At 41.4% G+C, this 16667-nt stretch overlaps 1 protein-coding gene across 3 annotated transcripts in view; it reads right to left on the bottom strand.

The window, feature by feature from the left end:
• LOC137376795 (probable E3 ubiquitin-protein ligase HERC3) overlaps nt 1-16667 on the bottom strand; it is a 42995-nt gene that overhangs the window by 9536 nt on the left and 16792 nt on the right. For 2 of the 3 annotated variants that reach the window (XM_068045820.1, XM_068045813.1), the window contains 9 exons: nt 15606-15711; nt 14535-14727; nt 13878-14035; nt 12516-12596; nt 11214-11273; nt 9927-10001; nt 7191-7280; nt 3114-3239; nt 868-1005 (listed from right to left, as the gene is read on the bottom strand). In XM_068045820.1, the coding sequence (XP_067901921.1) occupies nt 868-1005; nt 3114-3239; nt 7191-7280; nt 9927-10001; nt 11214-11273; nt 12516-12596; nt 13878-14035; nt 14535-14727; nt 15606-15711 (1027 nt within the window). The remainder of the gene's footprint in view (nt 1-867; nt 1006-3113; nt 3240-7190; nt 7281-9926; nt 10002-11213; nt 11274-12515; nt 12597-13877; nt 14036-14534; nt 14728-15605; nt 15712-16667) is intronic. The other variant, XM_068045826.1, reaches the window with a different exon arrangement.

Consider the following 16667-nt stretch of genomic DNA (forward strand, 5'->3'; position numbering starts at 1 on the left):
CTTTTGCAACCAATACGTCCACAGTCCATCATGAAGTAGTATCCAGTGTACACAATCCCAAGACCAAGAATTCTTCAACAACTTGTTTCCCTTGTAGCTAAGAAATTTATTTCTCAGCAACCCATCTCTGAAATAGAAGATCTGTTACCTACTGATTGAGGGTCTACCCATTAAGTTGTTGCACATTCTTGCTCAGAACATCTGCCTCCTTATCAAGTATCCCCAACAATCTAATGCTTAACCCATAAATACTAAAATTCATAAAGAAAAACAAACTTCCAATGGTTGTACCTTACCTGAGCCACCCACTTTGGGACTGCATTTTGGGAATTTTGGGAGCATGAAAACTCAAAAGATTCACCTTTCTTAAGCGAAAGTTTTGTTATACCTGCAGGTGCAGTAGTGCCGGCATTTAAGCTGTAAACAGGAAGCAGTAATTGTACCGTGCCGCTGGACTGCTAAGGAGTGGCAGTTTTTAAACTTTATTATTCATTCATGGGAAGTGGCGTAGCTGGTAAGGCCAGTATTTGTCGCCCATCCATAGTCATCATGAAAAGGCTAAGGAGAGGACACCTACAGCATAGGGTCTTCCTTAATGATCAAATGTGGCAAATTGCTCAGGTACCAATAGGAAACAAAATGTCCAGGTTACTAACAGGAAGAATGGTTGGAGCAACATCCCTTTAACGAGTTTTTTAAAGTGCTAATAGCTTATGGCATCAGGGCACTGGTCCCTATATTGTGACTTAACCTCTTGTCTATTAAAATCCACTTATCCTGAGTGTTACAAACATTACAAAAAGGCAGAGAAAGTACTGCTGCTACATTTTTTGAGATTTGTGGGTCAGTCAGTATAATAAGCCTTACGCAGTTGGGGAACCAAAGCAGCTCCGACTCTTCACAGCGCTGAAAGATCCTTCCGTTTCTATGCAGTTCCTGACTAAAGAGAGTGAAGAATTCCTGCGATACCCCATGGCCAACACAACGTTCACCTTGAAAGTTGACCTGAAATGGCAACATCAAGAATAAAACACTAACATACTCTAAACTATTTGAGAGTTTTGTCTATTGATGTCCTTTGGTGTTCTCTTTCTCTTTTCATGCACTATTGTTCACTTTTTTATATATACAATCACAGAGTCTTCCACATTCCTGATACATTGCCAATCTGTGAACAACCAAACACTTGTCAGTATTGGTTTTTGTTCACTGAATCATTTCCATTCAGTGGCATAGTTAAGAATCGATAAAAGTCATCATATATACAGAGCATTAATCGATCCCTCATAGCAATGCAAATAGAGAATGATTTAACTATAACCTTATATAACCTATTAACAGCCTTGGTCCTGAAGATCCACGGGGCCTTCCAGCACATAGATAAGGCAAGAGTACCGTAGGAAGTCTGTATGGGGCCTTGCGGCAGAACTTCCTTTAGCCCCAAACAAGGTAGTCTGCATCAAATGGGGCGTGGCTGGTGAAGGGGTCTCTTGGAACAGAGATTTCCTCAACCCCAGCTTGGGGTTCACCAGGCAGTAAGTATACCAGGCGAAAGGAGGCCTACCAGACTCCAGGCTGACAGAAATTGACACCAAGGATCTGAGACTGAACCTTGACCTGGACACCTGACCAACCCTGTGACAGACTTCTGGCCTGATCAACTCACTTTACAATGGGGCTGATGAGCATGCCAAAAACTTGTTGGACCAGTATTGCTCATGTAAACTTTAGTGACTGGCTAGAGCTTCTTTTCCTGCCTAACCCCTTCATCTGTCCATGATGTGTCTATATTGATCAAAGGCTATGGATTTTCAGGCCCTTTATGCCTGTGCGCACTTGAAAACCTTATCCATCATAACCCCCTATTTTCACATTTATAATGGAAACTGCCTATGTAAACTTGTCATGCAGTAATCACATCTGTCTGCTTGTGGTGGCACTGTAGCACCTCTGTTTTGCATCTCCCACCTTCTCAGCCTCTCCTGAAGAGATACTCGTCTGCTCTAATGAACTCTACTTCTCTGTTTCACAAGTTAATAGCTATTCATAAATAAGATTAAGTCAAAATACTACATAAAAAGAAGGAAGGAATGTATGACTTTAAATTGTGGGCAAAATTGCATTTGTGCACCCTGGTACAATTATGCCCCTGCCATCCAACCCCACTTCACATCAGGACCATACTTGGTTTAAATAACTGTTACACCATACCACGGGAGATCCATTAGTAATGTATTAAAAATCCTCCTCTCAGCCTGCATTTCCTGTCTGACTTCCTGTTGTCATTTTTCTATCACACTTTTGCATCAACTTCTTCTTTATAAATTCCTATATCCACATTCAGAATGGGAATTCCTCAAGTAAACTTGTCACACTGTAATTAACAGTGTTAGCTGTGGCTCAGTTGGTAGCACTCTCTCGTCTCTGAATCATAAGGTTCAAATCCCAAGTTCCACTCCAGGGCTTGAACACAAAAATCATGGCTGACACACCTGTGCAGTACTGGGGGAGTGCTGCACTGTCGGAGTGCTGTTTTAACTCCCTGCAACAGAGTGGGCCTCCGCGTTTCTTCCGGATTCAGTCTTTAGGGTCAAGAGGGAGATGCAGATGCTGGGCAAGTCGGTGTCTCCAAAAAATCCTGCCTAGGCTATTCAGCCAAAAAAAATGGGGAGGACACTTCACCCTTGATGTGCAGCAGATGATCTTATCTGACCTCACCAAGTTATGAGGCTGTATTGCCATCATCTCTCTCACAAATGGACGGATGTCTGTTAATACCCCAACCCCCACCGCCCCCCCCCAGCCCCCAATAGAGGTTGCAATAGCCTCCAAGTTCCTTAGCCTGCACTGCAGAAAATCATCTCTGCACAACGAACTCAATTTCTGTGTTTCCCACATTGCCACAAATTTCATCAAAGTATTGGCCAAAATAAAGACTTTAAAATGGCGTTTGAATTACATCTTTTGACTTTGTGAGCAACCCAAGGGACACCAACTAATATTTAAAAACTATTTTCATGTAGTCATGGTTAGTTGATCATTAGATTTAAGAAATAAATTCAAGATTCAAGAAAAAAATTCGAACCATTCATCGATATGAACCAGTTTTGTACCTTAAATGCAGTAAAAGGAGGAGCTAATCTGTTGGATCTTAAGCCTCCTAATGTGTCCTGAAGAATTGTTCTCCTTGAAACCTGAAACTCCATTACTGGTAGTATTGGTGGAAATTGAAAGGCCTCCTGAAATAAAATTAGTTCACATGTGAGGAAACTGTCCCGGTGTGCAAATATAAACAGAAAGAGACAGAGTGGATCAACAACCCTGTCGTGAATCTTTCTGGCTAGAGCAAAGAAACAATAGAGGTATCATGACCCTACTTGGTGTGTTCTATAGGCCACCAACTAGTGGGAAAGATATTGAGCAACGAATTTGCAAGGCAATTACAAAAAGGTGCAAAGATGATAGAGTAGTTACAATGGGCAACTTTAATTATCCTAATATATACTGGGATAGTAATAGTGTAAAGGACAGAGAGGAGGAAGGGTTTCTTAATTGTGTTCAGGAGAATTTTCTACATCAGTATGTTTCTAGCCCAACAAGGAAGGAGGCATTGTTGGATCTGGTTCTAGGGAATAAGTCAAGTGAATCAAGTGTCAGGAGGGAATCAATTTGGGAGCAGTGATCATAGTATCATGATGATTAGGTTAACAATGTGGTTGGCTTTTAAATTACCTCTGAAATGGCCCAGCAAGCCATTCAGTTTCTCAAGGGCAATTCAGGATGGGCAATAAATACTGGCCTTGCCAGCGATGTCCACATCCCTTGAACAATTTTTTTTAAAAAGGACAAGCAAAACAGAATATAAATAATTAATTGGGGAAGGCCAATTTCAATGGGGTGAGATTGGACATGGCCCAAGTAATTTGGAATCAAGGACTGGCAGGCAAAACTCTGACAGAACAATGGGGTGCCTTTAAAGAGAAATTAGTTTGGGTATAGTCAGGTACATTCCCATGAGGAAAAAGGTAGAACAAACAAAGCCAAAGCTCCTGGATGACAAAAGGATAGAAAGTAATATGAAGCAGAAAAAGGATGCATAGGACGGATGTCAGCTTGATAACACAAGTGAGAACCAGGTATAATATAGAATGTTCAGAGGGGAAATGAAAAAATAAATGAGAAGTAAGAAGAGAGTATGAGAAGAGATTAGCAGCTAAGATAAAAGGTAATCCAAAAGCCTTCTATAGGCATATAAATAGTAAACAGGTGGTAAAAGGAGTGGGGTTGATTAGGGACAACAGAGGAGATATTCACATGGAGGCAGGGGGTACAGCTGAGGTATGAAATGAATACTTTGTATCTGTCTTTACCAGGGACAAAGATGTTGTCAAACTTGCAATGAAAGAGGAGACAGTTAAGACACTGGATGGGCTAATGATTGATAAAGAGAAGGTATTAGAAAGGCTAGCTGTATTTAAAGTTGATAAAGTCACCAGGACTGGATCAAATGCAGTCCAGGGAAGTAATCGTGGAAATTGCTGAAACAATGGCCATAATCTTCCAATCTTCCTTAGACACAGTGTGGTGCCAGAAGACCGGATAATTGCAAATGCTCCACCCTTGTTCAAAAAAAGTAAGGACAAGCCCAGCAACTACACGCCAGTTAGTTTAACCTCAGCAATGGGAAATCTTTTAGAAATAATAATTTGGGATACAATTAACAGTCACTTGAACAAATGTGGATTAATTAAGGTAAGTCAGCACCGATATGTTAAGGCCAAATTGTGTTTAACTAACTTGATTGACCTTTTTGATGAGGTAACAGAGAGGGTTTATGAGGGTAATGCAGCTGATATGGTGTACAAGGACTTCCAAAAGGCATTTGATAAAGTGCCATGTAACAGCCTAACAGGCTTGTTAGCAAAGTTAAAGCCCATGGAATAAAGGGGACAGTGGAAGCATGGATACGAAGTTGGCCAAGTGCTAGGAAACAGAGAGTAGTGATGATCGGTTATTTTTCGGACTGGAGGAAGGAATATAGTGGGGTTCCCTAGGGTTCAGTGTTGGGACCCTTGCTTTTCTTGCTATATATTAATGACCTATACTTGCATGTACAGGGCCCAATTTCAAAATTTGCGGATGACACAAAAGTTGTGAACTGTGAGGAGGATAGTGAGAGATTTCATTTCATTTCGAGATACAGCACTGAAACAGGCCCTTCGGTCCACCAAGTCTGTGCTGACCATCAACCACCCATTTATATTAATCCTACATTAATCCCATATTCCTACCACATCCCCTCAATTCCCCTACCACCTACCTACACTAGGGGCAATCTACAATGGCCAATTTCCCTATCAACCTGCAAGTCTTTGGCTGTGGGAGGAAACTGGAGCACGCAACGGAAACCCACGCAGTCACAGGGAGAACTTGCAAACTCTGCACAGACAGTACCCAGAATTGAACCCGGGTAACTGGAGCTGTGAGGCTGTGGTGCTAACCACTGCACCATTGTGCCGCCCAAGAGGACATAGATAGGCTGGTGGAATGTACGGACATGTGACAGATGAATTTAATACAGAGAAGTGTGAAATGATACATTTTGGTAGGAAGAATGAGGAGAGGCAATATAAAATAAAGGATACAATTCTAAAGGAAGTGCAGTAGCAGAGGGATCTGGGGTATATGTGCATTAATTGTTGAAGGTGGCAGGGCAGGTTGAGAAAGCAGTTAATAAGTTATACAGGATCCTGGGCTTTATAAATAGAGGCATAGAGTACAAAAGCAAGGAAGTTGTCGTGAACCTTTATAAAACACTGGTTTGCTCTCGACTGGAGTATTGTGTCCAGTTCTGGGTATCTCACTTTAGGTGAAAGCATTAGAGGGAGTGCAGAAAAGATTTGGGAGAATAGTTCCAGGGATGAGAGACTTCAGTGACGAGGATAGATTGGAGAAGCTGGGGCTGCTCTCCTTAGAGAAGAGAAGGTTGAGAGGCGATTTGATAGAGGTGATTAAAATCATGAGGGATCTGTATGGAGTAGATAGGGAGAAACTGTTCCCATTAGCGTAAGAGCTGAGAACACTAATTTAAGGTGAATGGCAAAAGAACCGAAGTCAACAGGAGGAAAAACCTTTTTACACAGCGAGTGGTTAGACTCTGGAGTGTATTGCCTGAGAATATGATGGAGGAGGACTCAATCGCGGCTTTCAAAAGGGAGCTGGATAATTATCTGAAGAGAAAAAAATTTCAGGGCTACAGGGAAAAGATAAGAGAGTGGGACTATCTGAGTTGCTCTTGCAGAGAGCCAGTGCAGACACAAAGGATTGAATGGCCTCCTTCTGTGCTATAACCATTCTATGATTCTGTGATCTTACAGTATAATAAATTCTAACTTCACTTTTGGCATAATTATCTGATAAGTGAGAGGAAGATGACCTACTGTTACAGTCTACCACAATATCTCAATTGACAAATAAAATATCAGGTAGAAATGGGCCAAACATTCTACTTCACAGGGGTGTAAATTAGACAGTGGAGAACTAGTTGCCTGTTATTCACCCGGACGGTTTTCTTTTCATTGGATGAGTAAAGGGAGGCTGATCAGTTACTGCCTGTAACATACCCTCGCTAGAGCCTGAAACTATCGCCCATTGTAAGGAATCACTCAAGATGTGCCTAAGTGCTTTACAGCCAATGAAGTACTTCTGGAAGTGTCATCACTGTTGTAATGCAGAAAACGCAACTGCCAATTTGGACATAAATGACCACAAAATATGTTTTAGTGATGCTGTTGAGTTGTAAATTTTGGCCTGGACATCTGGAGAACTATCCAGCTCTTCCTCAAATCATGGCATGGGATCTCTTATGCCCATTTGAGAGAGCTACTTGGTGGACATTCAAGGTATGGAATACTAGCATGAGCAGTTCTCGGGGCCCTCCCATTAACCCTGCATGCTCTGACAGGATCAGTGTTTGATCTTTCTGTGCGTTCTATCAACAGCTGGGATTCGCAGCTGATGAAAACTCAGCCAACTTTAGTGAACAGCGTGAGCTTTACTCTTACAATTTGCGACATAACCAAAAGTCCTTGAAGTGCTACTATGTTGAAGCACGCCTCAGTCCTCAAGATACACGCAGGTATTCAAATATTAGGATAGATTAGGATTACAGAACACAATGCAAAACATACTCTTTGCAGTAGCTTGGATTTCAGGTTCAATACTTCAAGCTTTGTTTCCATATCAAAGATGCAATTATATGGAATTAATTCATCTTGAAGCTGTGGAAGAAAGAAATGCAAAATATAAATCTAGTCATTGAATGTCAATCAAGACCAGTTGCGTGTTTTATATATATTTCTACAAAATAATGAATAATTCTCATTTGATATACCACCACCTCCACTAACGCCCACCCCCCCTCCCCGCCCCCAGCCCCACTCTGCCATTAAGACTTCTTATTGAGGTTAGCTTACTGCTCCAGTTCACTGCTTATCTACAAATATAGGGCAATGTGAGTCTCAGACCTCCATGTATGATACATTTACGCTGCTTTCTGAAGAGCTGGTAAATGGCTAGTAATCCCTGCACAGGAAAATTGGAAAAGCTACAGAGATAAAGTACAAAAGCTTCCAGTTTGAGCAACAGCCCATATTTTGCCCAGAATTCCTCACTCATGTAGAAATACATCGGAGATTCTGTGAGTAATTGCAAGCGAATTTATTTAAAAGACTAACTACGGGGTGTGCGTTATTCAGTCTTGCATTTCCCAAAAGAAATTTGGTAAATGGGGTCTGTTGAGAGCAGAAGTTACTGTTGTGAAAACAGTAAAATGCAGAAAGTGAACTGAAACAAATGGGGGGAATCTGAAATACATGTGTAAAACGGGGGAACTCATTGGTCAATGCTCCAGATGCCAGGATCGCAATGACCCCAAAATTCCTTGGAGCTTTCAACAGCCTCCCACTGTAAATCTGGCCTAGTACCACAGGCATGGCTGAAATTGGCCAACATGATGTGGATGCTTCTTCAAATAGTGTAATGGGAATTTTTACGTCCACCTGAGAGGGCTGCTTGCTGGGCACTGAAGATATGTACATATTAGCATGAGCAGCTCCCAGTGCCCTCCCACTAACCCTGCTCTGTTAGAGGGTACCAGCAAGATCAATCTCAATGCAACCACCAGGATTCACACCCAACGAAAACATAGGGGCAACTTTAACCCAGTCGCACTGCCACCGTGACTGCGTCCTTCCCAGGGCTCAGTTGCCATGACATGATGGCCACCTCAGTGTCAGAAGGCTCTTGTTCCAATCCTGCAGCTAACCACCTCTTGTGGAATGAGCCCTCAGGTGGATTTGTTACTCATGGAGCTCATTAATTCTTGTGAGATCTGCTTGGAGTCAAGTGTTATTTTTGGAAAGGGAGACACAAAGATATCTTTCTGCTTCAGAAATATTGGAGTTGGAACGAAGACTAACGAGATGAGATGATGGAAATTTTCAAAAGGGAAAGTTTTAATCCACAGAGTTTATATTCCAAATAATTAGTTTACAGCTTTTTCTGCCAGCTTCCTCAGAGTGATGATGTACTGTCCCTTAATCCTCAGCCTCCTCAGAATCCAGGCCCATGTGCTCCAGGAATTCCATTTCCATTTATTTCTGAATAGTTCTCTATATTGTGCAGGGCACAGCAACCCATGTTGTGAGATTCCAGCTTGGAAACATCCTGCGGTGCTCCTATTGGGCTCTCAAGGCATTGAAACCTTCCAATCAAAACTCTAATAGTCCTCTCAATTATCACTCTGATTGGTGGAAGTGCCTCATTGTACTAATATTCAACTGGTGAGGTTGGCACTCCCGTGGAGAGATTAGCAGGAAAGCAAGGGATAAGTCTGATTGTCCAGAAGCTGTCCTGACACGTGACTGTCCTTCCCGGATAAAGCTGGGAGGCTAGAGTGTCTTATACCAAAAGGACTATGGCAACTCCCTGCATATTTGGCATTGTCAGTAAGTTTTCATTGCTGCTGATCACCAGCAATTTCAATGTTGAGCAAGTGGAATCACTTTCTAGTCAGGAAATTCAGTGTTTCTACAGTTGGAGCCTGAGTGCAACTTGGGGGCCACCTATTGGCCCCTGAATGTTGAAGAAACCAGCAACAGGATAGAACAGAGTTGTTCTGCTACCTTGGAGTAACCCAAAGTGGATGAAGTCTCCAGCCCTCCTAAAGATGGTTTGGTGACCTGGTGAGATCAACGACTTGGTGGTATTGTGGGCTATGTGACAGAATTCCCTTGTTGCATCCTCGAATGAGCGTAATGGCATAAGGGTTGAGGGTTGTTTTAGTTTGAGCATGACTGGTAGAGCTCTGAGCAGTCAGTATGTAGAGACTAGCACAGGTCATCCGGGGTTTCCTCTGTGAACTGAAGTTTGCAAAGACACAACTGCTTACTCATTAGTTCAAAGGATCTCTTGGGTCTTTGGACTCACACTCAGCAGATTGGGGCGGTGAGTGCAGTAGTGGGATGTTGGCCTCATCCTTCTTCAATCCTGCCTTTTGGCCTCCTTTTCCTCCTCCATCAGAGGAATTCCCATAGGGAAACCCATGTTCCTTTATTATATCCCTTACTGTGGATGGGGCATGAAGATTTGGAGGTGAGCAGAGAGGCCCTCACACTCTCAGTTACCTTGTGAAGCTACCAGTCTCAACTGGGCCTCTGCAAGAAAGCGACAAGCTGAGGCCAAGTACATCCTCACACAGCAAGTTGGAGGAACAGTCCCATAACTTCCACCTTCCAGTTTTAGTGTGGCCTGAGAGCAGGTCACCTGACTTCTCTTGGCTCCGGCTGCTCCATGGAACAGGGAGAAAATAACAAAACAAAATGATCATTATTCATAAAGACAAACATGCAACATTGATGACTTACCATGCAAAGTGCTGCGAAGTATTGGTGAATCACAACATCTCCTTGATTTACCGGTGTGAAATAGCCGTCCATTAGCTGTGAAGAAAGCACAAAACCAATATCACAGATCTTATTTGCTATAGGGTGACCAGGAAATGGACATGTGTGTCTTATTTACATTCCGACAAATCTATCCGCGTCCCTGAATGACGCACATTGCCTTGGTGAAGTATTCCATTAAGAACCCCATCTTCGAACTGAATGATCTTGAGAGCACAATTCAAGTATGAGTTGAGGCTGGATGTGAATGAATAGATTGTCTGTTTGGAAGCCCAGGGCTCCTGCTCTTGTGTTACCTGTTCACCAAATTAACTTCTAACATCATTTTATAGTTTCTTAGTCATACCAATGTGGCTTGGATTTTTCTGCAGACTGATTATAGGCATCATTGTCCCAAACAATGTCAAACTGTTGACTCAATGGATGATAGATCTGTCCAACGGGAACAGACTATTTACAGGTCTGCAGAGTTATCTTTTTTGAAATCAAATAGAGGCAGTTCTTATTAGGAAGTGTTACTGGACAAATAATCCAGAGAAAATGAATTCAAATCCCACCATGGCAGTTTGAGAATTTGATTTCCGTTTTTAAAAAAAATCTGGAAATAAAGCTGGTATCAGTAAAAACTGACCATCAATCTGTTGGATTGTCATAAAAATCCAATTGGTTCACTAAAGTCCTTTCAGAAAGGCGAGCCTGTTGTCCTTACTGATATGTGACTCCAGTTCCACACCAACGTGATTGATTCTTACAGCCCTGTGGCGTGCCTTGAGATGTTTTATTACGTTAAACAACTTGTTACTGTTGTACCAGGACAACCGGGGGATGGGCAATAAATTTCTGCCTTGCCTGTGATGCCCACAACCCGAGAATGAATTATTAAAAAATCAGTTTGGAAAGAGATCACCTCACTTGTTCATGGCATTAGCACTGCAAAGTGGCACGTGGATTATCTGGCTCCCCTTTCTAATCCCCAGCAAAAATAAGAAAAATTGTGAAACATTTTTTCATGAAGACTGGCTTTTTAAATAAAAAAAACCTCATGCACCATTTCCATGGCAAATGCCTGGATGGAATTTGAGGTGCAATCCTGATAAAAGATGTAAATGAAGGAAACATATTCATTCATCGTATCCTCAGTTATAAGGAATGAATTAATGATTTTGTACCAAATGTTTAGGAATTTCTACCCCTATTCACTTTCTGGCCATCTTCACATATCACTGTATTTACTTAAAAAGTACGTACCTCAAATACGATCTCAATCACAGCTTCAGGATATGTGGGAAATATCTTTGCAACATATGCCTGAAAACAATAACATGAAAGTAAGTAAAAGTGAGCATTAGCTTACAAATACTTTGCTTTGTGCTTGACACCAACAAATACTAAGTCAAATCCAGGGCAGGGAAAATGTGAGCATTAAAGACCCTTGTTCCTTGGCTATTGAAATGAACTGCTGTGACATTCATCATTCCAGTGTAACAAGACCCCTTTCCACAATGAAGATACTCTTCACTGTTCAACAGATATATTAGAAATAGCAGCTACTGGTAAATAAAAGCATGTCTTATCATAATATAACATGGAGCTTTAGTTTCAGCTTATACTCTCTCCACATTATAAGATCATTTGGGGTTCTCTCCACCAATACCTAATCAGCACTGAAGCTTAATGATATATCTTTTTCAAGGTAACTGGCAAAAGAACCAAGGGGGAAATGAGAATTATTTTTACACAGCAAGTTATGATCTGGAATGTTCTTCCTGAAAGAGTGGTGAAGCAGATTCAATCGTAACTTTCAAAAGGGAATTGGTTGAATACTTGAAAAGGACAGATTTGCAGGAGTATGGGGAAAAAATAGGGGGGAGTGGGACTAACTGGGTAGCTCTTTCAAAGAGCTGCCAAAGGCACAATGGGCCAAATGTCTTCCTTCAGTTCTGTAAGATCCTATAACTCTTACTTTAATAAATTTATATCAAACAATGATTTGCATGTTTAGATTGAAGCATTATTCACACTTCCACTGTAACTGTTATAAAACATTTATGAATAATCTATGCTATAATATATTGAAAATCTTCTATCTGCAATGCATTCTGTCTACAAACACTTACTTCCAATTGTCACATTTTTACTACAATTTTCCCATTTTGAACTCCTACTCCACATTTGTAATGGAAACTGTCTATGTAAACACGTCACACTGTAAATACACCTTCCTGCCAGTGGTGGTGCCTCAGTTTCGCATCTCATATCTCCACATCTGTATGACAGAGAAACCCCTCTGCTTCTGCCAACTCTACCTCTCAAATTGCTGTAAATTTTGCTTACTCTTCCTCTGCCAAAACTCTTAGTTCAAAATCCTAGACAGCAACAGAAAAACTCCAAGCCTATTTTCCGGCCCTTATGGAATGCTTCCGCTGGAGTTATGGTGGGAGTGCACCAGAAGGTGCCATGGGATATCAGCCCCTAATATAAATGCCAGAAAAACAGAGAGCCCTGGGATCATTTTCGGCTCAACTTTTATAGAAACATTTCTCCACTTACCATTAATGCATTTTTAAATATTTTCATTACAGGAATGCAGAAATGTCTCTTTAGAGTCTTCTGATATCTGCTACAGTTTACCTGCCAGCATATAATTACACATAAATTAACATTTTGGAATACAGTACACGATTAATTTGAGGTGTGATATCTGGTAAGTGTACTGTGCCTGGGAGGAATAGATGACTTTGGACCTATGGTTCCAAAAGCTTCCTAACTCTGGGTTTTCCTCCTGTCATGTCTGGGTCTGCTGTAGATTAATCAATAAAGACTGACTGTCATGATCAGTTATCAACTCCATTATCATTGTATCATGTGACTAGCAGGATGCTAGACGGCAAATTAAATGGACATTGGTCTTTTACACCTAGTAATTCATATACTATCAATGTTTCATTTAAAATTTAGCTGTTGTGCACGACCAGTTGTTCCATTGCACGGTCCCTTTAAATTTCTTTGTATGGCCATGCATGTGAGATAGTTATAATGGAACAAGTCCTGCCCAGTACTTTCCAGGTTGCTGCACACCCACGCAGCTTAGCGGGAACATTGGTTACTATAAGATCATACGGCATGAGAAAGGCCAATTGGCCCATCGAGTCCCATTCCTTCCAACAGACCACATGGAATTTGCTCTGGCACAGGCTAAATTAAACTTATTTACTCTTCTGAGAAAAAGGAACAATGACAGGTACAACATTCAAGAGAAAAATGTGAGGGCCAATGTTGTGAATGCATATGACTGTCTCATTCATTGGCCATATGTATTGGAAAATTGTGGGCAGTGCACCTGTGATTTCCTGATAAGTTAAATTTTTTGTAAATTGCCCCTAAGTCCCCAGGTGAAAACTGATGGCATTGAGTCAAACGCCCATTTTAAAATGGCGTTTTACAAACGCCCCTGTCTGATTTTACTTTTACCTTGTATTGACTTCAATGTAGAGTAAAATCAGAAGGGATGTAGAACAGACGCCCGAACTGAACCCACCCTGTTCCTGCTGGGCGGGCTAGATCAATATTGGAGCCATGATGTCCAGCTAATGGTGCAATCCACATTACTCAGCCCTAACCAGTTACATTCCACATGTAATAACAATTTTGCATTTATAAGACCCCTTCACATTCAATAAAAGATCCCAAGGTGTTTCAGAGAGGTCAACAACAAATGGCAAGTAATTGTGGAAGGAGAGTAACGGGAGGTGACAGGCCAAAGAAGTAAGTTTTCAGGACTCTTTTAAAATTTGGTGGGGGAGGTAGCAAGGAGAAAAGTTCCAGGGTTTGGGCACAAGATAGTTAAAGGTGGAACAGAGTGAGGGGAGACTCAAAATAGAGCTTCAAAGCAAAGCTTACACTTTCACCTACCTTGTAAAGTGCTTGTAAAATTTTTAATGAATCATGTAATCTGGATTTGTCTTTTGAGATGTTCGCCATAGTGAGTTCAAGGAGTCGATGTGATTCTTTGCGATACATCCTCACAAGGCGTTTGAAGAAGTATTTAGGCATTGTACTCCACCAGCATTCTAATCAAGAAAGGGAGCAGATTTGTTAATGCACAGCCTATCAGATGGTCACCGATCAAAAAAGTAAACAGAATGATGAATTATAAAGACAGAACAGTGGGTGCCATGCATAAATCGTGTCACCCCTTTGCCAATAATTTCCTCGAGAGTTCCCCCGATCAGCTGCCTTAACTTTGGTCAAGACCATATTCACATAGTGTTTCTGGCAAGGTTCTGATCAGGAAATGCATGTGCATGAGCACCCCCATGTCCAATTATGATCACCCAGATATTCAGGCCCTGAAGGTGGTGTGGAACAGACAGAAAGAGTTGCATTTATACAGCACCTTTCAATACTTCAGGGCATCTCAAAGTACCTTACAACCAATTAAGTATATTTTCAAGCACAGTCACTGTTGTAATGTAGGAAATGTGGAAGCCAGTTTGATTTCTAAATTATTTTCTTTTAATTGCAAACAACAGTGTTTTCAATGACATTTAAATGTTAGATAAAACTTACCAAGAATTTTAAAATAACTTTCTTCAAGTGAGAGAATGGCTCTGTTCAAAGAGTTTGTCAGCATTGCTAAGACCTTTGGCTCTTCCAGCACAGCAATGAGTTCTGGCAGTATAAGGTAAACTCGCATAGCTTCCACACAAGCAGGAGTTCGAGGTAACGATGGGATCAGGTTATTTTGTACACCATTCGTCGCCTGTAAAATAGTGAACGTCAGCTACAGAAGTGTAACTGCTCTACAATAACTAAAGTCCACCTTATTAACTTAGTGCAATAAGTTAAACTGTTCGACACTACTGCCAAAGACCAACTCCACCTCCTGTATGCTTTCAAAAACTTTAATTACAATTTTGCATCTGTGAATGAATAAAATCAAATATTTGTGTTTATTGAACCCCATAAAAATCCCACAGCTTCTTTCTTCATAAAACTATAATACCAGATTAACCGTGGTGAGAGAACGGTCTGGTAAATACAATGGGGCGCCAGGCCCTGGGAGTAATGTTACATTGAGCAGATTGGCACACTGCTGTCCACATCAAACCATGTGTTTCGGTGACTTTATCAAAACACCTGTACAATGAAATGCAGTGTTACTGAACTGAAAAAGGGCGTGCCTTTGGCTTTGTGGTAGCATTCCTGTCTGAATCAGACGGTTCATGGTTCAAACCCCAGTCTCAGCCAGTGCACACTGGATCTCTGGTTCTGAGTTCTAGGATGTGATCCCAGTGGGTGATTCTCTCCCCTCACTACATGAATTGTGGAAGCCCATAGAACTCCCGTGCTGTATAGGAAACAAGCCTTATGGCTGGCATAATGATGGTTACAACAGCTTATATTTATATAGTGCCTTTACGTAATAAAAGGTCCCAAGGTGCTTCACAAGAGTGTTATAAAGCAAAATTAGAAACTGAGCCATGTATGGTAATATTAAGACAGATGCCAAAAACTTGATCAAAGAGGTAGTTCTTAAGGAGCGTATTAAAGAAAGAAAGAGAGGTAGAGATTCAGAGAGGTTTAGTGAGGGAATAAAGTACATTCCAGTATATTAGAGTGATCACTCACTAACATTACCTGCTGCAACATTGAGGGGTTTTTTGCCAACTTCTCGAAGCCAAGATATACTGCAGACATGTCTAGACCAGACACCTGTCCATTTGTTTTGAAATGACCATCCTTGCTGTTTTGAATGATATGAAGAATGATTGTTAATGCATTGTAGAAACACTCTGATATTGTATTTGCTTTTATAACCTTACTGGAGATTGATCCGAAGTAGTGGTTCTTTGTGCTGACCCAAATCCATATAGTGGTCTGAAATAGAACAAGGTGGCACAATGTGCTGCAGCTCAAATGCTCAGTCTCATTGGGGTAAATTTTCACCTTCACCACCTGGACAGTGATCTCGTAGAGTGAATCGCCAAACCTTTTACAAACTCCCCACACCCACTCCCCATCTGATTTTCATTCCATTGAAATAAACCCCATGGAATGGTAAGATTTGGCTCATTATCCATCATCCTCATTCAACCTTATTACTTCTTGTGGAGTACAGGTCTTCTACCAATGAAATGGATAACCACTTTCATCTCAACAACAGCAGCAACTTGCATTTATATGGTCTCTAATGTAATAAAACATGCCAAGGGATTTCACAGGAGTGTCATCAGCTGGAAATTTGTCACCAAGTCAAGAAAGAAGACATTAGACCAGTTGACCAAAAGCTTGGTCAGAGATAGGTTTTAAGGAGTGCCTTAAAGGAGCAGAGGTGGAGAGGCAGAGAGGATTAGAGAGTGTATTATAGAGCTTAGGGCCTAAACGGCTCTAAGCATGGCTAAAAAAGGTGGGGGAAAGGAAGCTGGAGATGTACAAGAGGTCAGCGTATTTTCTTTCAAAATTTTGAAGCCACGCAGCTGGTTAAACTACATTGTGGCAAAACAGCACAGCAATGTTCCCCTCAGAACTGATGCAGGTGCTCAGCTGCACTGCAGATAATGCTGCTGTCTGCCTGATATATTTAAACGACCCATACCCAGATTCTGGGAAGAGGGATCGAGTTAAGGGTACAAGAAATGGGTGGGAAGTGTTTGACCACAGGAAATTCTGGACGATGAATTCCCAAACTCAACATGATTG

This window comes from Heterodontus francisci, chromosome 1 (assembly GCF_036365525.1).
Source record: "Heterodontus francisci isolate sHetFra1 chromosome 1, sHetFra1.hap1, whole genome shotgun sequence".
Taxonomy (NCBI): domain Eukaryota; kingdom Metazoa; phylum Chordata; class Chondrichthyes; order Heterodontiformes; family Heterodontidae; genus Heterodontus; species Heterodontus francisci.